At 31.0% G+C, this 26,761-nt stretch overlaps 4 protein-coding genes across 4 annotated transcripts; 1 reads left to right on the forward strand and 3 right to left on the reverse strand.

The window, feature by feature from the left end:
• Window positions 1–2,147: 2,147 nt before the first annotated feature.
• Window positions 2,148–3,272, reverse strand: LOC107879837 (agamous-like MADS-box protein AGL80). Its single transcript, XM_016726777.2, has one exon. It carries the CDS (start codon window positions 2,939–2,941, stop codon window positions 2,216–2,218), a length of 726 nt encoding a protein of 241 aa, XP_016582263.1. The 5' UTR covers window positions 2,942–3,272; the 3' UTR covers window positions 2,148–2,215.
• Window positions 3,006–11,384, forward strand: LOC107879370 (anaphase-promoting complex subunit 11). The gene is made up of 5 exons (XM_047395587.1): window positions 3,006–3,048; window positions 4,791–4,944; window positions 5,058–5,087; window positions 6,283–6,401; window positions 10,546–11,384. Exons 1-5 carry the CDS (start codon window positions 3,006–3,008, stop codon window positions 10,659–10,661), a joined length of 462 nt encoding a protein of 153 aa, XP_047251543.1. The 3' UTR covers window positions 10,662–11,384.
• A 547-nt stretch (window positions 11,385–11,931) lies between these two features.
• Window positions 11,932–12,936, reverse strand: LOC107839754 (hydrophobic protein LTI6A). Its single transcript, XM_016683377.2, has 3 exons — window positions 12,683–12,936; window positions 12,409–12,506; window positions 11,932–12,232 (listed from the first exon to the last, which is right to left on the reverse strand). The coding sequence occupies exons 1-2, from the start codon at window positions 12,767–12,769 to the stop codon at window positions 12,423–12,425; spliced, it is 171 nt and encodes a 56-aa protein (XP_016538863.1). The 5' UTR covers window positions 12,770–12,936; the 3' UTR covers window positions 11,932–12,232; window positions 12,409–12,422.
• A 6,831-nt stretch (window positions 12,937–19,767) lies between these two features.
• Window positions 19,768–21,108, reverse strand: LOC107839755 (hydrophobic protein LTI6A). Its single transcript, XM_016683378.2, has 3 exons — window positions 20,791–21,108; window positions 20,198–20,299; window positions 19,768–20,007 (listed from the first exon to the last, which is right to left on the reverse strand). Exons 1-2 carry the CDS (start codon window positions 20,872–20,874, stop codon window positions 20,216–20,218), a joined length of 168 nt encoding a protein of 55 aa, XP_016538864.1. The 5' UTR covers window positions 20,875–21,108; the 3' UTR covers window positions 19,768–20,007; window positions 20,198–20,215.
• Window positions 21,109–26,761: the final 5,653 nt, after the last annotated feature.

Below are 26,761 nucleotides of genomic sequence, written 5' to 3' on the forward strand. Positions count from 1 at the left end.
TAATTAGCAACAAAATAAAGTTTTGGTGTCAAAAAGGAGTTTTAATTTGGTCAAGAATATTTGATGGGTGAAAGAAGCTAATTAAGTAAAATCACACTTCACGAATCAACTCATTTAAAAGTTGTTGGTTCAAATATGTGTTGAGACTTGACCAAAGTTAGAAATTAGGAATGCAAAATTAGCTTACGAATAGGTGACCTACAAACTTTATCAAATCAATTTAATTTTTAATATTATTTAAACTATTATATATAAATTATAATAAAAAAACTTATTAGATAACTGAACAAATTAGAGGAGAAAAAAGAAACTAAAACTTGGTAAGAGTAGACTCGAAATATGGGCTATGGCCATTTTTTAACATATTTTGATCAAGCATCGTTACATAAGTCACTTTGGACGTTTTAGTGACTCGTATGACTGTCTCCTAACTCAGCTCATTTTGACTCGTTAAATTTAATTCAACCTACATATTTGACCGCTTTAATTATTTACAATTTAACTTACCCAACTCAAGACTACTTGTCAAATAATATATTTTTTGTTGCAATTGGATTACAAAAAGCTCTCCCTTCTCTTTGTTTTAAACTTTTAGATGGACAATTAATTATTATTTGGAAGTTGGATAGTGGATTGAGAATGATATACTCGTTCTGTCATAGTACTCTTTTATTCTTTTCTAGTCCACGAGTTAATTGGGTTCATCAAAAATCGTAATATTTTCTTAATTAATTATTTAATTAACACAATTCATTGGACAATTTGGGCGCATAAACTTAGTCTAATTTTAATACCACTAAGAAATAAATCCTGCTAATGGAATATTATCTTCTTTGGAATAAGGTTCTGAACTTCATTAATTTGACCATCTCACTTGATATATTGAATTAAGAGGAATGTGTTCGAGAGGGACAAATGATATTTTGTAAAGAGAGGATTGAAATGTCTTAATATAATACTGTTTGATTAACAAATTTTTTTTGTGTTGTGGCCTATCTGTTGGGCTCTTAATTACAACATATACTGATTTTGTTGGTTTTTCATCCTATATTCGAGATGCACGGGGCTCAATCAATTTAGATTCGCTTCGAAAAATTCATTTTGAGGATAAAACGCTCCCTACCAAAGATGATTTCATACCCATGACTTGAACTCCACACCTCTGATTAAGAATTACTTGTCACTCTTCCACGGCTTAGTGGTATTCCATGGTCATGTTTGAACATGACTTTGTGCCCATCTTATACTAATAATTTTATAGAAGTGTATTCTGCATTAAAACTCAATGGAGAATTCGAACCACTAGGCAATTAACTTATGAAATTGTTAATAGTACCACCCCGTCAAGAGAATTAGTGCGAGCATTTTATTTAATTTACATGTATGAGTACTTTTGTGTAACAAGCGTGAAAAAATTGAAACTGTCAAAACACGCTTTTTATTAGTATTATTTTTTTAATGCTAAATGCAATCTATGTGAAGCATCAAAATAAGAGAAGGAAAATAAAAACCATGTAATAAGAAGACCGAAAAGGGTTTTAAAACTATATTCGGCGTACTGTATAAAATAACAAGTCCATTCTGTAAAGCTTATTATCTGCTCAATTAGAAGCTGCATTCGAGTTTGAGATATGTTAGACATGTTCAAGTTGGAAACTTTAAGACAGGCTTAAATAAATAATTAAATTAGGTACGATCCTTCGAATTTATGGTCATCAAATCAGGCTCGTTAATATATTTAAAGTTGTCTTTAGTTATTCATCATTATCTCCAAGATTTCATAGTAATGCAGTGAACTCATGTAGAGATTATTTTTTTTTAGAATGATACATAGAGCTTGATATGTTACTTTTCCTCCCTATGAATCTGTACATACTGCAATGGCTTCCGACTAGTATTAATGTCCTCAAGTAATAAAGAAATATGACCACGAAAAATAGGGCAAAGTGCATGGACAGTCATTTATTGGTGCAAGAATATCAATCAATAATTGGTGAATTTTTTCGACAAAAAACCAGACAATCTATGTAACCATTAAAATATTAGGGGGGAAATCACGCCTTAGACTCTACGTAGAAAGTATATCCATTAATTAGAGAACAAAAAATAACCAAGTGCAAATTGATCAATCTGATTCAGAAAATAACAACAATAAACATAAAAATCCAGAAACGAAGCACCAAGCCAAAGAGATCATATAACATGAAAAATAAATCTAAGGATAGAAATCATTAGGCCACATATTAGCACTGTGGTTATCATTATGATTGGGCAGAATCATCTCATCTCCATGTCCAAAACCAATCTGCTGATCACTTGTGTTGCTATTCATCCAATCAGTAAACCACTCTGCTTGCGTCCTCTGCATGCCATCCAATCCCAATTCCACCTCCGCAGGCTCCTGCTCCACTGGTGGAGCAACAACCGCGTGTGATTTTGCTGCAGCTGCAGAAGAAGAAGTCGAAGCCCCCTTTTTAACCGCCTCAATCCTCTTGTAAATCTCCTTCAAATTCTGATCAATAACCCATCCAAGATCATTCAAATCACCCAAATTCAAATGTTGTAGTCCTTTTCCAGTCAAGCCTTGGTACATAATTTCAGTCATTTCCTTCTCTCTGTTCTCCTTGCTCTGTTTCTTCAGTTGCTCATTTGCTTTCGCAATCCTCTGCCTCAAGAAGCTCTCTTGATTCATCATCTTCTTGCTCTGTTCCATCTCAGGCATCCTCTTGAACTCCGCGAGCACACGCTGAGCTCCCATGGTGTTTGGCCACACTTCTGGTGAGTTGTCATAAGGACTGTAAATAATAGCACAAGCATCAATCCCACAAAGGGTGCTCAATTCACTCACCTTCTTCATCAGACCCTTCTTCCTTTTCTTGAATGTTGCTTTTCTTGCCGAGTCATTGGTGATGAAGGCTAACTTCACTTTCTTTCTTGTCATTTTTTCTTCTTTTTTTTTTTTGGCTTTCTTGGATGCAACAAATATGCAAACAAGATGGAAAAATATGGTAGATGTAGAATTCTATGTTCTTTTGTTGCTTGGAATGGGTATGTTATATACAAATTTGAAGATATTCTCTAATTAATATGGAAGATTATACATTTGTTTGCATAGCTGGAAGGAGACATTGATGATTCAACATATTTGGATAGAATTTACTACCCAAATATTTACAATATTGATACATTTAATTAGTTGAAACCAATGCAATTTTTGGTTCTTCACGACCAGGGACAATGTTATGGTAACACAAGGATTCATCTGAATTTTCTTCATTGAGAATTTGTAATGTATATACTCGCACATGTGTTGCTCAAATAAAAAAGAACTAATAAATAATTAGAAGATCTTTGCGAGTATAACTGAATTTTGATATTTGTGGAGCATTTATCAATCGATCGGGTTGTGATATTATAAGTTAAGTTTGTATAAAAACATAAAAGATGAGTAAAGTAAAATTGTTAATAACACTTTAAAATTGTTAATAACACTTTCATCAGTGAAATTGTAGTTGAAAAAAATGTACTTTAAATTTACCTCTAAAAGAATGGTTACTTGTATTATTTATTTTTTATCAAGAGAATTAGCTTCTACGCAAGTTGATATTTCTTGGAAGGACTGAAATAAATTTACATTATTTAATGCAAAAAAAAGTAAAAAAGTGTTTCTCTACCTTACAAATATATTAAGAAAAACTTCGCTATGGTTCTACAGTAAAATACTAATAATAATTTTTAAAAAACGTGAGCTGAAATTTGTCATTAGCTTATGCACAATTTATTATTTTTAATAAAAAGTTTGATGTGTTCAATTTTCATGTATCTTATGGTGCATGTAAACATTTTGATGCATGAATTTTATGGAAGTTAACTATGATAAACTTTAAAATCAAATTATAACGGTTATTTTATGTGATCTCATGTAGTTATTAGATACATGGACAAAAATGTGGTCAATCAATTTGGAAATTAATACATAAATCATACATTTGGAACACTAAATTTCTTAGGTCATAAATTTATAGACAAATAATAAGTAATTAATGTATAGACTAATAAGGATATACATATAGGTATGATTTAACATGAATTTCATGCGTTTGAAAATTGGAGAAAAAGAAGATGGTGAAAATGGAACAAAATTAAAACAATACTCCCCAATTTTAATGTATATACTTAAACACTTTTGTGGCTTTAGTATATATATAAAATTTTAAAAATTAAAATAATTTTAATTCATTAAACTATTTACATTTTAATATGTGATGTATTTCTCTCTTTGTAACTGTTTCTTTAATGTATTTTCTTGTATCACAATAATCAAATGAGTAGGTTTTAAACAAATACCATCATATAGAATAAGGAAAAATTACATAACACCACGACTTATCTTTACCAAACTATATAAGATCTCTACTCTTTTTATTAGTTACCTAAATCCATTTTTTTTAGAAAAAACAGCCGGATACATCTACAAACCCATAAATTTTCGGATACACAATTTTAATTATGTATCTTCCTTTATTTTAATAATATATTATGTATCTCAATCAAATAATTTCAAGTAATCAAAATTATGCATCTCAACTTCAAAATTATATTTCGGATACTAATTATGTATTTAGAAATTATTTGTAATTTTAGCAAAAAGTAAGGAATAAAAAATAATTAAAGTTAAAACTTATTGAAATCTATGTAGGTTTAGGTATAGTAATCATAGAACTGCAATCTCTGAATAACAATAACACCAAAAGGACCCCTAAAATGATTACTGGGCCATGTGACAGTAGGATATGGGCTAGTTCAATTGGGCTTATCTCTCCGTGATTCAAGCGTAGGCCTGTTGCACCTTAACATATTATCCGGTTCATATAAAACCCTATGCGGGATATTTCAGTCCAAAATTCTTGCACAAACCCGCAGATTAACGCGCCAATTTAGAAGGTTAATTTCGATTTATTTTTTATTTGTTCTCTCTCTCAAGAGTGTTTTTCAATTTCATTTTAGTATAAAGTTTACCTATTCCTCCCCTTTTTTTTGTGGTCTTGATATTTCAGAGAGGGAGACAATGAAAGTCAAGATTTTGCGTATCCTTTTGTAATTACATCACTGATTTGAAATGTTTAAAATGGTATATTTATATGTGTGCAGTGAATCGTAGCAACTGTTACTGAATCATTTCTGATATGATTGCTTCTGTTTAAATATGTAATTAGTGATTGGATATGGCTTATCTTGTGATCTTGGGATTTTAATATCATTTATTTCTGAATTTTGTTGGAGAATGCAGAGCCATTGAACTTTAAGGGGTCGTTTGATATGCGGGATGGGATAAGCAGGTTATCCCGTAAGCTTTGGCTTAAAATATCCAACCTTGCACCGAGTGTGTTATAAGTGTAGAGATCTTGGGTACATCCAAAGGTGGTGTCCTAGGGCAAGACAGGCCATTCGCTCAAGCTAGTAGTAGTCTCTCAAGCTTCAGCTCCAGTTGGTAGGGAAGGTTATGCTTATGGTAGAAATCATCCTTAGGAAGGTCATGGTGGTCACGCAGTAGGTAGAAATAGCTCCCAATTTAACAAAGGTGGTGTACGTGCTGGTAGTGGTGATGCTCAATGTGGTGCACAAATAGGTGGATAAGCTCATTTATATGCTTTTCCAAGTAGGCTCGAGGCAGAGGTGTCTGAGGCAATGATCGTAGGTATTATTCTCGTCGGTGATCGGATGGTTACAGCCTTATTCAATTCTGGCACCACTTTTTACTATGTGTCTACTTTTTAATCGTGGAATTTGAGCAGAAATGGTGGGATAAAATCATCCTGGGATTAGATAATACCTCAGAACAAACATAGACAGGGGATAAAGTTAATCCTAACTTTTATCCCGGATTTATTGTCCTTATCCCACCTACCAAATGACCCCGGATTGCAAAGAAACAGTCTTAGTAGCCCCCCCTGAAAATATGCTTCAATTTATATTCCATCTATTATTTCACGGAGGTCCAGAAGTGCATATTCTGATTTTTGCAAGAAAATGGAGGGTAAGGGTTATGTTGCAAGTTAATTAGTTGTTTTGACTGAAGGATATGTTGCCATATTTCTTTGAGTGGGATTGTATATCAGTACATCGTGAAGTTTCCCTTAACCGGTACTATTGGGTGTTTTGCTGGGATCGTGAATAGAGTATGTCCTCTTCATGGCATTTGGTATTTTAATAGTTGTCAGACTCTAGATTGCATGCTATGATTATGTCATCTTACTTTCGTTACTTCCTTGTCTATTGCAGATGGCATGCCGTTTCTTCATGGACATGGGACGCTCAGGATGAAACTTGTGGTATATGTAGGATGGCATTTGATGGTTGTTGTCCTGATTGCAAACTCCCTGGTGATGATTGTCCACTAAGTAAGCCTGTTTATCTCTCCCTGATAAGCTACTGAATCACCACTTAACATGTAAACATAGGGTATCTGCAAATCCAATGAGTTACACCAATTCTAATATATTTACTGGGTAAAATATTATGTTTTGTTGATTGCATATCGGTAGTGGCCTTTTATATCTGTACATTATCACTATGTATTTGTACTTGCAACTTTGAGAAACATTGTTGATGCAGTTGGTGAAATAATTCGAGCATCGGATTGTTTTGGTTTCTTGACTTTGCGTTTGTACCTTTCAATTGAGGCTATATGCCTGCTGGACTATCTTGCCAAGAGAAAAAAAAGAAAAATGTAATTGTGCATTCATCACGTCTTTGACAAAATGGAAAAACCTTCCCTGCATTAGTTTTTAAGATTTACCTATTTCTACATTGATGTTACTCATTAACACAAGGGGAGCTTTAAAGTGTTCCTTGACAATATTTGTAGTCCTTCATTCTAATGTACCTATCACTTCCCTACTGGATGACATAATTACTTCAAATTCGTTTGATTTGGTGTAAGACTGGAGAATGATGTACTGTTGTCTTAGATGTATAGTAGGCGTGTTACTTAAAATATGGATATTCTCAAAACTTAGCACTACGGTCTATCCCTTTCAGTCTACAGTACCTTGGTTAAGCACTCATCGGAGATACCAATACTACTTAAATCGCATGCTGTTCTATAACTGTACTTACCGTAGTACATCACTTCCATTAAGTCCTGTGTTTGTTAGGAGTCTTTTTAGTTCGATTTTATCACTAAACACCCAGTAGGTGTCGAAATATTTTTGCAAATAACGTATATGAATCAAAACGAGTCATCCATGTGCATCAAAACCACTTTGACATCTATACAAACAACATTTTATATAAAAAATATGAATGAAATAGAAAAGAATTTTTAGTACTTATACATATACTACGAAACAATCCTCTTATGCTTTTGTTCTATAAAGTACCAAAAGGGCATAGTAGTAATGTTTTCCCAGCTTCCCTCCTTTAGCTATTCATTCTCTGTAGTGAGAGCAGTTGATTCTATTAAGCATGAGCTCTTATAGGAGTTTCTCTGAGACATGTTAGGTGCAGTTGTAGAGACAACATTATGATCTTATAAGCGTTTCTTTTGTCCTAGTAAGATTGTTAGTAGCAGTATCAGAGAACTGTACAATTGAAATTTGTGATACATTTGGAGCTGTCCAATGTCCTCCATTGCATCATCTTTGTTTCTGGTACATCTTAAGTGTGCCAACATATATTTTCTGATGACATCTTTTCCCTCTTGAAGTTGTGTTAACTCAAATGAATCTTTAAAATATAGGTTTAGAAAGAGACTTTGAAGGTAATTGTTAATATAGGGTGTGTATAACAGCTTACTGAGTATTTTGGTCAAATATTTCGGCATAAGCTGTCAACTAAAAGATACTACAAATACTTGTCATGGATCTTGTGTTCTTCGAGAATTAGAATTAATATATTATGTGCCTGTGTTACAGAGCATTCAGCTGCTTTACTACATCTTGCCATCATATTACTGTCTTAATTTTGGATATAGATTGTTAGGTATCCAGTTGATTAGCCCTAGTTGTGACGTTTGTGGTATTGAATCTCTTTGTGTCATAGTTCTTTCCACGAAGGCTAATGTCTATATACTCTGAAGGAAGCTTGAATAATCACACTGTAGCACCACCAGCCAACAACTTTTATGCACGATTATGCATGTTAGAAATCGATTTGGTTTTAGGAATGAAGATGGGCTTCAAGTGCCAGTAATGACTTGTACAAGTTCCCGTAGAAGCAGGAGTCTCTGTAAAATCACAACTTCTTAATAGTTTCCACAAACGTGTCTTTTTTTTTTCTTACGAATGCGTACTGCTCTTAATTTCCTTAATATTTCTTTGCCACTTTAAGTTTCTGCAGTACAAGAAAAAATTCTTATTCTCTCCTTGTTTGATTATGTAATTTTTCTTGAAGTTGGATAAGAAAAAGGGAAAAAAGGGGGCAGCCCGTTGCACTAAAGCTCCCTCCATGCGCAAGGTCCGGGGAAGGGCCCTACCACAAGGATATTGTACGCAGCCTTACCTTGCATTTCTGTCAGAAGCTATTTCCAAGGCTTTTGAACCCTTGACCTCCCAGTCACATGGCAACAACCTTACCAGTTACTCCAAGGCTCCCCTTTGGATAAGAAAAAGAAAAAGTAAGAATAAATTATTGTAGTTATTCATGGAATAAAACTACTTTCACTATGGGATTTTTAAATCCTGCTAGCTAGATAGGCCAATCCTAACGGCCTTGGTTTATGGAAGAGAAGAGATGGTGATATTGGGCAAGATAGTTCTTTTTTATTCCTTTGCTAAGTTTAGTGGTGAAGATGGCTGGCTTTTCTCCAAATAGGTGTTACTTGTGACTTTTTGGCTGTTGAGTGTCACTTATTGGGTTAATGAAAGAAAACAGAGGATTCAAGAGTCAACCAGGTCTAAATTGAGACCTTTTGGCCGTTAAGTTATCTGGCAGAGGCTACAGTATTGGTCCATTGGAACAGAGTTTCTTATGGGGTGAATAGAGAAGAAGGAAAATTCAACTAGGTTTAAATTGAGACCTCTTGACCATAATTTACCTCCCAAACATTAAACTACAGTATGACATTCCTACACAAGTTGTTCACAGTAGCCTTACTAAAGAATAAAAAAGGGCGGAGAAGCGATATATGTCACTAGAATTCTAGAGACCAGTCACCAGGTTATAGACACAATTAACACAAAAGTTCTGCCTTGAAGTAATCTCCTCTCAGTGGGCAATTTCTTGCAGAGTTTAGGCACTTAATTCTTTCTATATCTGGATTGCTTCTTAATGAGCTGATTAGGTATCAGCATGACACTTAGTTTCCCTTTCCTCTAAAAGAGGTATCAGCATGACACTTAGTTACCCTTTCCTCAAAAAAAGGTATCAGCATGACACTTAACGGGATATTAAGTCGAAATGGGGCCTTTGTATACCCACCTGCCAAAGTAAAAAAGAAAAAGAATTAGATGCTCTTCCTATATGATAGAGTATATTGTGTGAACTCTGGATAATCTTCGAACTGTTAGATCTTAGTTGAATACTCCTCCAAAATAAAATGACAGAATTATCTTGTACCCTTTTTCTATTTGGGAATGGAAAGAGATGACATTTGAGATAAATTTCCGTAGGAAAGGAAGATTACTTGATGAAGAATTGAGGACCCAAAAAGCATAGATAATACCAGGTAGCCAACCAAGGAGAGTCAGCAAGACACAGATCCAAAATTCCACCTGTTTCCCAGCACGGAAAGGAAAACTTATAGAGATCATGTGAAATCTGCACTTTCTTTATACAATTTTCCAATATTTTAGAACAAAAACTTAAATTTTTACTTACATTTGCGTCCTAAACTGACAAACTCTTGGCCCTCGCCACCCTTAAACCCCAAAAAGGAAAAAAAAGAAGAAGAAGGTAGTCTCTGGTATCTCTCTAAGCCTCTACAGGGCTGGTGTTATAAAATGGGATGAAACATGCCCACCAAGCCAAATTTGGGATTGGCGAATCCATCAGATGCCATGTTTTTACAGGCAACATTTAAGTTTTTGTATGCGAGCAGTATTAAGTTAACCGAAAGGAAGTCTTTTATTTAGTCGGTTTATGCATTTAAATTAGCGGAACTTGTGAATTTGATTACTGAATGTCCGAAGCAAAAAAATAAAACAAAAATTACTGTAGTAAGTTATCAGGAAGAGAAAGAAGGGAGAAGGAAGTAGTACTACCTTGCAACCCAACTTGCGGAAAACACAAAGGGGAGGCAAGATGATTGCCAAAGGAATTTCTACACATGTCATTTTGCTGCCTTCCATTTTTACCTTCTTTTTCTTCTATTCTGTTTCTTAAAAAATTTTGAGTAAATGTTAATTAAACACCAGATTTAGAAGTGTCAGTGGGTTTTGAAATGAGGGAGAAGTGGGTGCCCTATGTGGATTAGAACAGTGACATTTGATTTTTGTGATGTGGTTGGGGTTCATTTTTCTGTGGATAGTATTGACATAACCTCTTTGGAATCTGGCCTACTTTTGACAAGGCTATTAATGTTTTGATAATTACTTGTCTTTGCAGTATGGGGTGCTTGCAACCATGCATTTCATCTTCATTGTATCTTGAAGTGGGTGAATTCTCAATCTGCTCAAGCACATTGTCCCATGTGTCGTCGTGAATGGCAGTTTAAAGAATGAACAAAGAATATTGTGCATCTTTTGCTCCTGAACGGAAGTAGAAGGAATGGGTTCAAAATATAGCCCACAACTAGGATTCTCTGTCTCGTACCTGTTGAGAGGAGAGGTAAAAAAGGTGTTTGTTTCCTATTATATTTTTGTATTACAGTCTCTGTGTGATACTATATTATTCTATCGAGAATAGCTGTGCTGATGTGTGCTCATCCCCATACACAATTATTAATTAAACCTTCAAGGCCTAGATAGGTAGTGTTATTTTTATCAGACTTGGAAGCAGGCGCAGATATTCTCTGAGTCATCCATCCAAAGTCTTAGATCAATTGCCAGCCAGTTGATTGAGAAGAAAAGGACATAACGGACGCTTGCTTCCCCTCCAATCTGCATGTCATTATTAGTCAGGCTTCCGTTACAAACTTGTCTCTCCCCCATACCTTTCCACATGAAATTGGAAAACAAGCATAAATTGACTCTTAACAGAATTGTGCCTTGGGACTGTCTTTTTGCCGTGTCCATGAGCTATCAGGCACATGTAAGATGGACTGTGAGTCTGTGACATAGCTGTCATAGGGACAATGTTTCGTTTGTGAAACGTGATGTACCTCGAATCAGTTGTAATATCTTGTGAATTCAAGGTGTTCGGAAATTTGATTTCAGAATTCTGGTGTATCCTCTTTCCATGTAACTACACCCTTTTTACAAAATCTATTTGTAACATTCCATTCATCTTCCCTGTGATTATGGATATTTCGTTGATTTGCATGTACAATGCCTTGTTGTGAATACCGGTTGCCACTTTCTAACCTGTGATCGAATATGCTTTAGTGGGCTGATAGGTACATCTGTTTTATATTTCAAATCGATTGTCCCAAAATGCATTGTATCACTTTGATTTGAAATAGAATTTTGTCCATTATAATACAGGAAAATCACTCGTGTAAGAGTCTTATTTGTTTTTTCTTCAAAAAAAGTTATTAGTGAGAATCCAAAGCACAGTTATTGGTGAATGGCACAGTGGAAGGGATTTATTATTATTATTATCTTACTAAAGAAAAGCACCACTCGTTAACACTCGCTCCTTTGATGATGATTGACTTTGTTGCTTCACTTTGCCCCCACTTTTGTTTTCTATGTAAAAGAGAATAATGACCCCATTACAAAATTGAGTAGTAGTAGTAGTAGTAATAATCATCACAAGGGGTGTGGATAAAATCACAAATATGATAAGCATATAGACTGATGCCAGCTATCACACGAACAAATAGCCATAGTATATGACAATATTATGCAATTATTAGTATATACGTCCAATAAAATACAGAATGAAAGTCACATTACAATCCCGAATGACTTGCAATAGTAATACCTAATAACACCGTAAATATTATCATCAACAATCAATCTATCTATCCATCCAGATTTCTCTATTGAAAAATACACAAGAGAAATAAACCAAAAAGGAATACTAATAAATATAGAGGGGTCAAACTGGGAAGATCACAAAATAGAAAACAGGTAGACACTCCATCAACGAATATGAAGATATTTATTAGTAGTGGTCTTCATATATTCTCCTGTCAAACATGAAAATAAAAAAAGGGAATTAGATACTCTTCCTCCATATTGTATGAATAAATTGAGAAAATCTTCTAGTCGAATACTCCTCCAAACTTCTAAAGAAAAGAGTTATGCATGGAGCACCCTTTTCTATTTGGGAGTGGATAGAAATGAAATTTGAGAGTGTAATTACCATATGATGATCAATCACTTGGTGAGGACCCAAATAGCATAGATAATACCAGGTAGCCATCCAAACAGAGTCAGCAAAACACAGATCCAGAACTCCATCTGTTTTCCAAAACAGTAAAATATACACACAACTTCAATAACATGACTAACAAGGAACTACAAAATTTGATTTATTTAATAGGCATACAAATTTGAATCAACCTGACTAGTGACTAGTGAATTCATATGCGCTGAACGTCCAAACAAATAAAAAAGGGGTTTAAAATAGTAGTCACCTGGCATTTATACTTGAAGAAAACACCAAGGGGAGGCAAGATGATGGCCAGAAGAATGTCTATACATGTCATGGTGCTGTCTCCCATTTTTCCCTTCTTCTATTTCTTCTGATTAAATTGCTAATTAAACAACAGATTTAGGTGTGTCGCCAGTATTCTAAAAACGGGAGGAAGCACTTGCTCTATATAGGCTGAGAAATAGACCCTTCGAGGGCTACTTTCGTCCTTAATCGTCTTAATTTCCTTCATCAATATTCAATTGCTTAGCCTTTAAACAACTTTTTTGGGGATTAGTACGAATAGAATTTGCACAGCTCATCCTCATTTAGCATGACACCTGTCATTTGACCATGGAGTGTTTTCACCCGAAAATAATTTTAATCATGTATAAATAATATATGTATTACTTTGTGGGTGTCGTATTTTTGTTATTCCATCATGTTTCATGCTTTATTACGGATTTGTTTACTATTCTGTCTTAAGCCGGGGGTCTATCGGAAATAACCTTTCTACTTCTCCGAAGATAATGGTATGGATTACATATATTTTATCCTTGCAGACCCCACTATGTGAGAATACATTGGGTTTATTGTTATTGTAGTAGTATTGAACTTATTATATTTTTAAGGTTATGAATTCAGATTTATTAACGTATTGTGTTAAGATGAATTCGGTATCAGTACTCTGCATTTGTGTCTGCATTATTAATCATTGTTGAATCATACTTTTACACATTTCTATATGACTAGTGCTTCATCAATTATTATACTAGAATTTACTATATTATTTCAAATTAATTATTATAATTCATTTATATTTAGAATTAATAATATTTTTTATTATATTGCCTCTAATTAATTGTTATAATTCATTTATATATTAGAATTAATAATATTTAATTTAAAAAATAGATATTTATAACGATTATTTCAGCTGATTTAACCGTGATTTTACTATATCATCCTCAATTAATTATTATAAGTCATTTATGAATTAAAAAATTTACGAAAAAGGCTCAAAAATACCCCTGAACCATCCGAAATAGCTAAAAATGTCCTTCGTTAGACTTTTGGCTCAAAAATACTCCTCCGTTAAATATTTGGATAAAAATATCCCTCCCTCTAACGGAATTCAGAAAAGGATCAAAAATACCCTTGAACTATCTGAAATTGATCAAAAATACCCCTCTGTTGAATATTTAGCTCAAAAATACCACTTATTTAATTTCGATTATTTCGTTAATTTATATAGAGTTCATCATTTAATTTATATTTCGTTAATTTCTTCAAGTGAAAATTTATATCTCGTTAATTTCTTTAAAAATTAAAAGGATGTAAAGTGAAAATACCTTTTTAGAATAAATGCATGTTTATTTTCCAAATCAAATTCAACCAATTTATATTATAATTCAAATACTTTATTTTATTATCTTATTTTAAAATTAAAAAAATACTTTTATGTAAAAAAAATTAAAGTATTAGGATTAAAAAGTTAAAGTTAGGGTTTAATTCAATCAAAATAATTTAATTTCGTTAAGGGAAGTGGTATTTTTGAGCCAAATATTTAATAAAGGAGTATTTAACGAAATTAAATTATTTCAATTATGTCATTAATTTATATAAAGTTCATCATTAATTTTTATTTCGTTAATTTCTTTAAGTGAAAATTTATATTTCATTAATTTCATTAATTTCTTTAAAGATTAAAAAGATGCAAAGTGAAAATATCTTTTTAGAATAAATGTATGTTTATTTTTCAAATCAAATTCAATCAATTTATATTATAATTTAAATACCTTTTTCATTATCTTATTTTTAAAACTAAAAAAATACTTTTATGTAAAAAAAAATTAGAGTATTAGGGTTAAAAATTTAAAGTTACAGTTTAATTAATCGAAATAATTTAATTTCGTTACGGGGAGGAGTATTTTTGAGCCAAATATATTTAACAGAGGGGTATTTTTGACCCATTTCAGATAGTTCAGGGGTATTTTTGATCCTTTTTTGAATTTCATTAGAGGGAGGGTATTTTTAAGACAAATATTTAATAGAGGGGTATTTTTGAGCCAAAAATCTAACGAGAGACATTTTTGAACTATTTCAAATAATTCAGGGGTACTTTTGAGTCTTTTCTAAAAAATTAATAATATTTAATTAAAAAATAAATGACATGTCTGCCAATATTATCCCTAATTGCTCCGTGATTTATTATATTACCCCTAATTAATTATTATAAGTCATTTATATATTAGAATTAATTAATTATTATAAGATATTTATATATTAGAATTAATAATATTTAATTAAAAAAATATATTTATAACGTTTGTTTCAGCTTCTTTAATCATATTTTACTATATTATCCCCAATTAATTATTATAAGTCATTTATGTATTACAAAATTAATAATATTTAATTAAAAAATAGATGACATGTTTGCCTATATTACCCCTAATTGCTCCGTGATTTACTATATCACCCCTAATTAATTATTATACATCATTTATATATTACAATTAATCATATTTTTTTACTATATTACCCTAATTAACTAAGTCATTTATATATTAGAATTAATAATATTTAATTAAAAATAGATATTTATGACGTTTGTTTCAGCTACTTTAACCGTGATTTTACTATATCCTCCCTGATTAATTATTATAAGTCATTTATGGATTAAAAAATTAATAATATTTAATTAAAAAATCAATTACTTCATCATTTACTATATTACCCCGTATTGCACTGTGATTTACTATATTACTCCTAATTAATTATTATAAGTCATTTATATATTAGAATTAATAATATTTTTTTTATTATATTACCCCTAATTAATTATTATAAGTCATTTATATGTTAGAATTAATATTATTTAATTTAAAAAAATAGATATTTATGATGTTTGTTTCAGCTGGTTTAGCCGTGATTTTACTATATCATCCTTAATTAATTATTATAAGTCATTTGCGTATTAAAAAATTAATAATATTTAATTAAAAAAAATAGATGACGTGTCTGTCTATGGTTTTGACCAGTGCTTCGTCTATATTACCCCTAATTGTTCCGTGATTTACTATATTATCCCTAATTAATTATTATAAATTATTTATATATTAAAATTAATAATATTTTTTATTATATTACCCCTAATTAATTATTATAGGTCATTTATATATTACAATTAATAATATTTAAGTAAAAAAATAGATATTTATGACGTTTGTTTCAGCTGTTTTAACCGTGATTTTACTATATCATCCATAATTAATTATTATAAGTCATTTATGTATTAAAAAATTAATAATATTTAATTGTAAAAATGGATGACATGTCTTCCTATATTACCCCTAATTGCTCCATGATTTATTATATTATCCCTAATTAATTATTATAAGTCATTTATATATTAGAATTAATAATATTTTTTTACTATATTACCTCTAATTAATTATTATAAGTCATTTATATATTAGAATTAATAATATTTAATTAAAAATAGATATTTATGACGTTTGTTTCAACTGCTTTAACCGTAATTTTACTATATCATCTCTAATTAATTATTATAAGTCATTTATGTATTAAAAATTAATAATATTTAATTAAAAAATTCAATTGCTTCGTCATTTACTATATTACCATAATTGCTCAGTGATTTATTATATTACAGCTAATTAATTATTATAATTCATTTATATATTAGAATTAATAATATTTTTTTATTATGTTACCCCTAGTTAATTGCTATAAGTCATTTATATATTAGAATTAATAATATTTAATTAAAAAATAAATATTTATGACGTTTGTTTCAGCTTCTTTAACCGTGATTTTACTATATTATTCCTATTAATTATTATAAGTTATTTATGTATTAAAAAATTAGCAATATTTAATTAAAAATATAGTTGGCATGTCTGCCTATATTATCCGTAATTGCTCCGTGATTTACTATATTACCCTAAATTAATTATTATAAGACATTTATATATTAGAATTAATATTTTTTTACTATATTACCCCTAATTAACTATTATAAGTCATTTATATATTAGAATTAATAATATTTAATTAAAAAATAGATATTTATGACATTTTTTTCAGCTGCTTTAACCGTGATTTTACTATATCATCTCTAATTAATCATTATAAGTCATTTATATATTAAAAAATTAATAATATTTAATTAAAAAAATAGATGACATGTCTGTTGTAGCTGCTTCAACCATAATTTTGCTAAATATCGCTTATAATTAATTATTATGAGTCATCTAAGTGTTAAAAATCTAATCATATTTTTTTAAAAATAGAATAAAAATGACAAATTAACTCTTGATGTATTAAATTAAGTTGACCTCTTTCGACCATGATTTTACTGTATCACCCCTAATTAATTATTATAAGTCATTTATGTATTAAAAAATTCGTAATATTTAATTAAAACATTGGTTTCGACATGGCTGCTGCAAGAGCTGCGCTGTGATTTTACTATATCACCCCTAATTAATTATTATAAGTCATTTATGTATTAGAAAATTAATAGTATTTAATGAAAACAAGGAAAATATGCGTTTATGACATGGTTGTTGCAGCTGCTTCAACCATAATCATCTTTGAGAAGATGATCCAAAACTTTGTTGTTAATTAAAGTATCTTTTGCTCTAGTTTTTATATGAAATAATCCTATGAATATTAGTTCTACATCTTTTCTATATTTTGTAACAGGTCTCAATCTTATCATCAAACAATTAAAATAACCCGACTTCACGACACATCACACTTTTTTATCATGTGGAAAAAAACTATCTTATAAAACTTCACTCCTTAGCGAGTACCGTCAAATAATTATTATTTAAAAAATTATCGTTTTAAATCAATGTACATTTATATTTATATCTCATTAATATCGAATATTGGTGCTAAAAAATATCTATAGTGTTGAGCCCGTGCTGACAGAGGACCTGCACCTCTAGTTAAGAAAGATATTATACTAATTGTCGAATTTTAATTTGTCGACAATATGGTTTAAGTAACTTTGTCGTACTTATTACTTCATTGTGTATTCTGAAGATGGCACGTTATTGATTCATGGACATGGGATGGCTTTTAATGGTTGTCGTCGTCCTGATTGCAAGTGATTTTCCGCTAAGTAAGCCTATTTATGTATGATGAAACTTTTGTCGGGGAATTAAACTACTAAACTGCAATTCACCATTCATATGAGTTATCTGCATATCCAATGAGTTAATTACCTCATCCCTAATTACTTACAAGGAGGGCTCTGGTGGTCAAGTCTAGGCTCTTATATCTGTTTCTGGCATCTCTTACATGTGCCAACAGGTAGTCTTTCAAGACAGCTTATTCTCCCTTTAATTTGAATGTGCTTCTTCTTTCAACTTAAAGTGAAATTTTGGAAGGATATGTTGGGGTGGGGCATGTTACCGGAGCCTAAACGGACATTTGTTTAAGCCAAGGTACCAAAGAGGCCACTCTGTTTTTAAACTAACCAAATCGAACAAAACGCTAAGCTTTGAGGGATTTATCCCGTTGCACCGTCAGAAATGGCTCACTGTTGTAAATTGTGAAGCGTTGTAGGTAAGTACTTTACAAAGTGTTGTAGGCCAAGCGACTTGTAAAGTGCTGTCCTTTGATTTTTTATTTTTTTTTTGGGAAAATATGCCACGTAAAATAAGACGGACGAAGTAATCCAAATTAATTTCACCTTAACTTTATCAATAAATAACCATAGTTGAGTAATGTAAGCATTACCATGTCCAGACCCAGTAAGTCTTACTTCAAAAAGCTAGTTATTTTAGAAAAGTAATAAATTAAAAGAGTTAGTAGTCACCACAAGGACAACACTTTACAAGTTCCTTAGCAAAACTTCGTAAAATCACTTGGCCAACAACACTTCGTAAAGTATTTGGCCTGACAATGCAAAGGGATAAATCTCTCAAAGCTGAGTGTTTTATCTGATTTGTTTAATTTAAAAAAGGAGTGTTTCCTTCGGTATTTTGGCTTTAAAAAATGATCGCTTAGGCTTCAAACTCCATAAAACAATTGTGAAATATGTTCTTCATAGGGTGTATAGTCAAATTTATTTGTCATAGATCTTGTGTTCTCCGACGACAGTTTTGAAATATAATGTTTCATGGGTTACAGAGACTCTCAGCGAGTTACTACGTCTTGCTATGACTAGCATGTACTGCTAACTAAAATTTGGATACAAACTTAATGTCAATATATACTCGTCTCTTGATAATGGAATCTTTACTTGTCTCATTACATCACCATCAGATAGTACAACTTGTAGGCACATTCGAAATTGCATTTGGTTTTACGCATGCTTCAAGTGCCAGTTATGACTTTGATAAGTTGGTACATTTCTCAAAAAATTGCTATAGTCGCATAACATTATTTTGTCATTGTTAAGTTAATTGTATTGATATTTCGCCTTCTTCTATAAGCTGTGCAAGTACAACCTAGCAAGCTATCATCAAAATCTTGGCTTAGTAAATGCTCATTTAAAACTCTCAATTGACTCCCAAGAGAAGTGTGGAAAGTGAAGCTTGTGGGCACAAGTCAGTCAGCAATCACAATTTGGCCACGAAATTGCGTTATTTGCCTGTTTGAAGAAGAAGAAGAAAGCGAAGATAAATTGGAGACATCTGCCGACGAATTCTGAAAAAATTGCCAACTTGGATGCCTAATTTGGATTTATCCATATGGTCAGGAGTATATTATTATTTTATTTATCTTTCTTAAAGAAAAAGCACCACCATTATCGTCTTTCTACTTTGCTGATGATGGATTGTGACTGCAAAGCTAGTTGTCCCCACTCTCTATATTTTTCTTTTCTTTATAATAATAATATGGGAAGAGAAAATTATCACCATATTATAAGATTAAGTTGATAGTCATCATAAGCTATTATGCGGATAAAATCGGACACGTTTATTGAAATATCCCACCTACCATTCCCCAAACCACAAGAAGTTGGCCTACTCAAGCAACATGTATAAGCCACATGTTGAAAAGATAAAACATACTTTAGTAAAATAGTACTGACAATTATTGATGTATTCAACTAAAATAATAGAATGGAAGTCAAATTGCAATTCAAAGTACTTACACAACCAATATAATTATAAGATAATTAAACATCAACACTCTATCCAAATTTCTCTAATGAAATACACAAGAGAGAATAGTCAAAAAAGAAAAGAAAGGGGATAAACTTAGAAGAAATACATCCAAGAATAAACAAAACAGGAACTAGATACTCCATTAGCGGACTAAGACTTTAGTAATGGGCTTCACCTGTCCAAAAAAGAGTAGATAAGGAATTAGATACTCTTCCTAGAATATCTTGTAAGCAAATTGAGAGAATTTTCAAGCTGTTTGATCTTATATGAATATGAATATTCCTCCAGACTGTTCTATCCTTTTCTCTAGGGGTTTGGGGTTGGGTGGGGCTTAGGGGGGAAGAGGTGAAATTGAGAAAAATTACCATATGATGATATGATGATCACTTGGTGAGGACCCAAACAGCATAGACTATACCAGGTAGCCACCCAAAGATAGTCAGCAAAACACAGATCCAAAACTCCACCTGTTTTGTTTTCCCAACATAAAAACATACACGAACACGTACTCAATAACGCTTACAAGGAAGTACAAAATTTTCAGATATCATAGGAAATCTGTACCTTCTAATTTTTATATATATTTTCTTAACAATCTAGTTAATTTTTTTTACATGTATTTACATCCTAAAGCCACAAAAATTAGATCTGTACGGCTGGTCTACCATCCTTAAACCCAAAAACATTAACAAGAAAAGGAGATAGAAAAAGGCAGTCTTTGGTTTCACAAGGAATTTTCAGTGTTTTTATCTACTAGTAGTAAATTAAAACGCAAAATCAGATGGTGGCTAGAAGAAAGATGCTGTGTTGATTTGCTTCTAAATTTCTAGGCTCTTGATGAATATAATTATACAGTAGTAGCAAAAAGGCAACAGATATCTACTGAATAAACAAGTCACAAAAGTTGATCCGAAAACCAAACATAACGTTACTAAATTAAAATAAGGGAAAAGGGCACCTTGCAGCCAAATTTGAGGAAAACACCAAGGGGAGGCAAGATGATTGCCAAAAGAATGTCCACGCATGTCATTGTGTCTCCCATTTTTTCTTCTTCTGATGAAATGAAATGCTAATCAAACAACAGATTTAATTTAGGAATGTCTCACTGGATGTTTTTTTGAAGAAAGAGGAAGTGGTTACCCTATATATATATAGGATGACAACAGTGACAACTACCCTCAATTGGTATTTTCACACTGCAGGGGCTGTTTTGGTATTTCAACATCGGAGAGGTTCGGTTCCTTAAACGCGTTTACTTCATCTTTTTTACTCCTTCGTTTTTTAAATAAGTGATATTTTTAATTTGAGCGCATGATTAATTTAGAAACAAAAAAGATGATTAAAATATCACCTATTGAGAAATGAAATAGATCAAGGATTATATAACCGTCTTTTCTTTTTCTTTTTTTTTGGGGGGCGGGGGTTGTGAAGATGAAATGGATTTGAACAGCTCATACCATTTATAATGGGACCACGTGGCATGATGAACTGTCATGTGGAACCCATTCGCTGCCTTTCACATGCAAAGTTGAAAGTTTGACATTAACAGGAGCTAGTTTGTATTTCCTCTTTCTTATGCTCATCTACTGTCCTACGATGGCTTTTGTTTGTTTCAACTTGGAACATGAAAAACATTGCAAATTTCCTTTTCATGTTAACCACACGTAGTGTTGAAGAATTGTTAGATATCGGTGAGAGAATATAAATAACATTGGCTCTATTAGGGGTCGTTTGATAAGAGTGCGTTAAAAAGAATAATGCATGCATTAGTCTTGTGTATTACTAATATCTTATTTGTTATTTTTTCTTTTTTATCTTATGTATAACTAATGCAAGATATTAGTTATACACTTTATTATTTATTAAGGTATGTATTATTAATATCTCAAAATTCATGGCATTAATAAGACAATGGATTAATGCATGCATTAGCATGATTAAAGATACAATTACCCCTCAAAATTTTTTCTGCCCCTTTTCTAATATATATATATGGAGGGTATTTTTGTAAAAAAAAATAAAAAAATTATGTAATTCATATTATTTTTAATACATTCAACCAAACACTGCATAAAAAAATACAAATATGACTAATGTAAATATAGCTAATACAAACATTATTAATATTAATATTACTAGTACCTCATATTTTACATTATTCTTATACACTCTATCAAATGACCTTAGACCAGTAGCGGCCTTAATTGAGATAAGAAAGTTTACAAGTGTTGTGCTGGTTGCAGAGCTATGATAAAGAAAAAAAAAATTAGAGAGAAATAAACGTAACGTTTTTCCTATGTGTAAGGGAAGGAAGTCAAAATTTCAACATATTCGACGTAATTTTTCATTTGAAGGTTGAAAATGACAATGTATATGCAAAGCTCTCTAGATACAGAGGTTATTTTAATTTTTTTTTTCTAAAAAATTTGACATAAATTGAAAGATTTAGTCATTGTTTGATCATGAAAATTATTTTCTTTTTTGCGAAAAGTTATTTTACTTTAATGAAAAAAGTGAAAACAAAATGTGTTTGATCATGAAAATTTTAAATACAATTCCGAAATTGTATTGGAAAAAGTGAAAACAAGTTTTACTTGTTTTCACTTTTTTCACTCATACTTCTCTCACAAAATTTCAAAAAATAACTTTAATTTATATTCATGGCTAAACACCCAACTCCAACTTCAACTTCAACTTCAAAAAATTATGATTTTCATGATCAAATCAGACCTAATTTTCTAAAAATTATAGGAAAAAGACATCGTTTCCATCCCAAACTATACAAAAAAAGTCGAAGTCACGTCTAAACTATACTGGTGACCTATTACACACCTAAATTATAAAAAAGTAAAACTATTTACCTCTCCAAACTGATCTGGCAAAGAACGTGATATCACATTCTACACGCACATGAAAATCAAAAAAGGAAATTAAAAGATTATTAAAACGTACACATGTCATTATTCAATTGCATTTTATCAATCAATTATATTTAATTAGTTTTTGATTTATATTTATATAATTTTTATTTTCTTTTTTTGCCTTTTAATTTGTTTTTCCTTTTCCTTTTTTTCTCTCCATCTATGTCTTCTTTCATATTTTTTTATTTCTTCCTTAACTCCATTTTTTATTTCCTACCTTCTCTCAACCTCCATCAATTCATCAATGAATTCACAAATACAATTACCCTTTTATTTTTTTCCCTTTATTATTACAAGTAGGAAGAAGTTTGTTATTATTGCTATGTCCTTTTGATTTTGTTAGAAAAAAATAGTATGAATATAATTTGATATTGATGTGTTCTGTTCAATTTATAATTGATATTTCTCTGTGAATCTGGATATTATTTAGACGAAATTTACTCAATTTTAATTTAAATTAGATTGTGGGTTTTTTGAATTTTACAAAATTGGATTATGGGTATCTTGAATTTCACGAGTTGGATTGTGGGTTGTTCGAATTTTATAAAATTGAAATGTGGATATCTTAAATTTCATGAGTTGGATTCTAAGTTTCTTGCATTTTACTGAATTGTGTTGTGGGGTTCTCGAATTTTGCAAATTGAATTCGAAATTTATCGAATTTTATGAAGTTGAGTTATGAGTTTCTTGCATTTACGAATTGAATTGTAAATTAGTTGAATTTTATTGAACTCAATTGTGGATTTCTTGAATTTTCAAGAATTGAGTTCTGTGTTTTAATTTTATGGTTTGGATTATTATTTGCTCGAATTTTATCGAATTGGGTTGTGGGTTTCTAGAATCTCACAAAAAATGACGGAAGATTGTAAAACATTGAAAGGATTGAAGTGATTTTGTTTGTCGAATTTGGATTGCTTTAATTCGATCGAATTTGTTTGTTTATTAGTAAATGGACTTTGCCTAGATTTTAACCAAAAGAAGAATGACCGAAGGAAATGACATTTTGGATATATATATAGAGAGAGAGAAAGAGAGGTGGTGGAGATGGAAAAAGGGGGGGGGGGGGGGGGCGGGGGTTTAATTTAGGGAAAAAGAAAATAAAAAAATAAAAAAAAATATATGTTTGACACGTGTCAGCGCGTGTTTATACATTCAAGATAAAATCTGATTATGACGTTTCAAGGGGCAAATGGTTTCATTATTTTTTTTATAGTTTAGAAATATAATAGATCACTAGTATAATTTAAATATGACTTCAATTTTTTTTATATAGTCTGGGATGAAAACAATTTGTTTCCCTAATATGTAATATTGTTTTCCTCATACTAACCCCACATATCAAACTTTAGGCAAGAGGTAGAAGCACTACGCCTTTAACTTTCACACGAAGGCTAGAGTACAGTGTACCCAATATTTAAGTGATTTTTTTTTTGGGAGTGTGGTCCTATGTGATTTTATTACTACTCTATTTACTATATTAAAATAGGGTGTGGTCCTCCGTTTTTATTTAATTATCACTTTTTGACATGACACACTCACAAAGAAAATAACGATTAGTATAGTGATTTTATCATTTGTCCATGTTAATTGATATGTATTGAAAAGTAATTTGTAGAATAAATAATTAATGTTAAGAATAAAATATGAAGAAAAAAAAGTATTTTTTCTTAATTAGTCAAAAATGATACTAAGTAAATATAAATGTTAAATTAGAAAAATAGGGACAAGTAAATTTGAACGGAGAAAGTAATTTAATTTAGCATATCAAGAGAAAAATAAATTCCTTTCCTAATTTATTCTCAATATTAGTTAATTACTTCAATTATTTTTCTAGTCCATTAAAACTATTCACCAATTAATATAAATATCATGATAAAATATGCATTTTACTTATTATTTTTTATTCGTAGAAAACTGCACTTTCAATTTTATATCATGTAGCAGCTGGCAACTGAATATTGGCTCCAATTTTGATGACGAATAATAATATTGTCGATGATCAGATGAGTTTGGGGATTAGTTTTGGTATAAATTGAAAAGGTACTACTTATTTTAATAGAAACCTGTTTCAATTCTCAAATTAAGAAAAAAGTAAAAGGCAGTTGGACAATCATAATCACTTCTCCAACATAAACAATTGGACCATTTCCCTTTGAGATTCTGGGTTCAAATTCAAATTCAAATTTAATTTTTTTTTAGCTCGTTTGAAAATTGAAAGGGCCCTTTGGTCTTAAGCTTTGGTGAACTAACATGTATAAAATTAAAGAAATCTTTATATATTTCACTTTTTTTGTTTATGTAAAGCAAAAAAAGTTTTTCATATTTGGAACGCAGAAAATATTTTCCATCATATTATTAGCTGACACTGTTTTGCCAAATATTCAAAAATTCATGCTCACCTGGAAAATAAATATTTGTTGGCCAATTTGTTTTTTCTCATTTACGTTTCTGTTGTATCAATCATTCCTAAGACTTTCCTTTTAATTTGCTTACCTAAGCTGGGAAGAAAATAATCTTCTAGCAAAATTTGACATTATCTAGAAACATTTTAGAAATTAAATCCCTACCTACCCATTTTAAGCCCTCCTCCATTCATGTAAAAAAAAAAAAAAACAAGCATGAAATTGGAGAAAGAAGGGGTTTATCGAGAGACTTCTTCTATAAAAATGTACTCATCAACTACTCTTTTCCTCAAATATAATCAAAAAATTTAAAGTTCATCAAATTCATAGTTTGTTTTAGTTATTGTGGTCGCAACTAATATATATTTAATGAACTTCATAATAAAAATATAAAATTATTGAGTTCGGTTGAATCTCATAAAAAACGACAAGAATTTTTTTTGTCGAATGATGAAATATATACATAGTTGCCTAGAGAAAATTGTGTCTCTCTCTTCTTGGTGAAGTGTTGAATGGCTTTCTTGAAAATAAAAGGTTCTCCACATGGTCAACTACCTGTAAGAACCAAACTGTCCAAAGCTTGAAACAAAAGCTAGCTACGCTTATGAAAAGACAGCTCATTCAGATCACAGATCAGTATAAAAAATAAAGCTGATAAAAAGAATGAGAAGTCATTAATGAAGAAAATTTATTTTAACTTTTTTGTTTTATCGTTTATATATTTTTTTCTGTGGTTATTTTTTCCACAAATCAGCTTCCGTAGCTAAAGCCGAGATCCTTTGGTATGTTATACATTGAATAGAATAAAGTTTCAAACTATAAACTTGTCCACAATTAATCTGGATTTTATTAAATATGAAACATGAAAATTATAAATAAGTTTGTAATTTTTATCATCCCTTTAAATTCAAATCAAGTCAATTTGAAAAAATAATTTTGACTCAATTTTTTTTAGCAAACGACGATGGATGCAATCAAAAATACTTCATTCTGATTTCCTTTTGTCGTTTCCACCATAAGTAAGATATTTCTAAACATCAACCTCACAAATCAAATATGTATTTATTTTTCTTTGAAATATATATACATTATTATTGCGTACATGTGTTTCTTTCTATTTCTTTTTTTCATACCATCTGATAATATAATATTGTGATCTTTGTCATTTTTCGTTTTGGCACATTATATAATGACAACTGACAGTTAGTATTCATATGGTAGTCAAATTTTCTTATCAGGAAACGTAAATTAATTTGTACAGAAAAGATGATGACAATGAAAGAATGAATAGAAAGAACTTTTAAAAAAAGGTGTTGATATTAATTGGGGGCATGTGGCAGGTTAATTAGTTAATCCCTCTTGATTTATAGTGTGAGCCGTCCACCCCCTAAGTGTGGAAGAATCATATCCCACACCACGTGTGCCACATAATGAACCCATGTTTAATTTGCTTTCTGATCTGTGCCAGATAATTTCCAGAATCTTCTTCTTGATTTTGCCAATAGAATGTTAGATTCTCACGCTCGGTGTCTAGACCTGACTCTGATATCATGTTAAGAATGAATTTTGGATCTAGCTCAAGCTCAAAAACTAGATCACGAGAGGG

The sequence above is a fragment of the Capsicum annuum genome, chromosome 8 (assembly GCF_002878395.1).
Source record: "Capsicum annuum cultivar UCD-10X-F1 chromosome 8, UCD10Xv1.1, whole genome shotgun sequence".
Classification (NCBI taxonomy): Eukaryota; Viridiplantae; Streptophyta; class Magnoliopsida; order Solanales; family Solanaceae; genus Capsicum; species Capsicum annuum.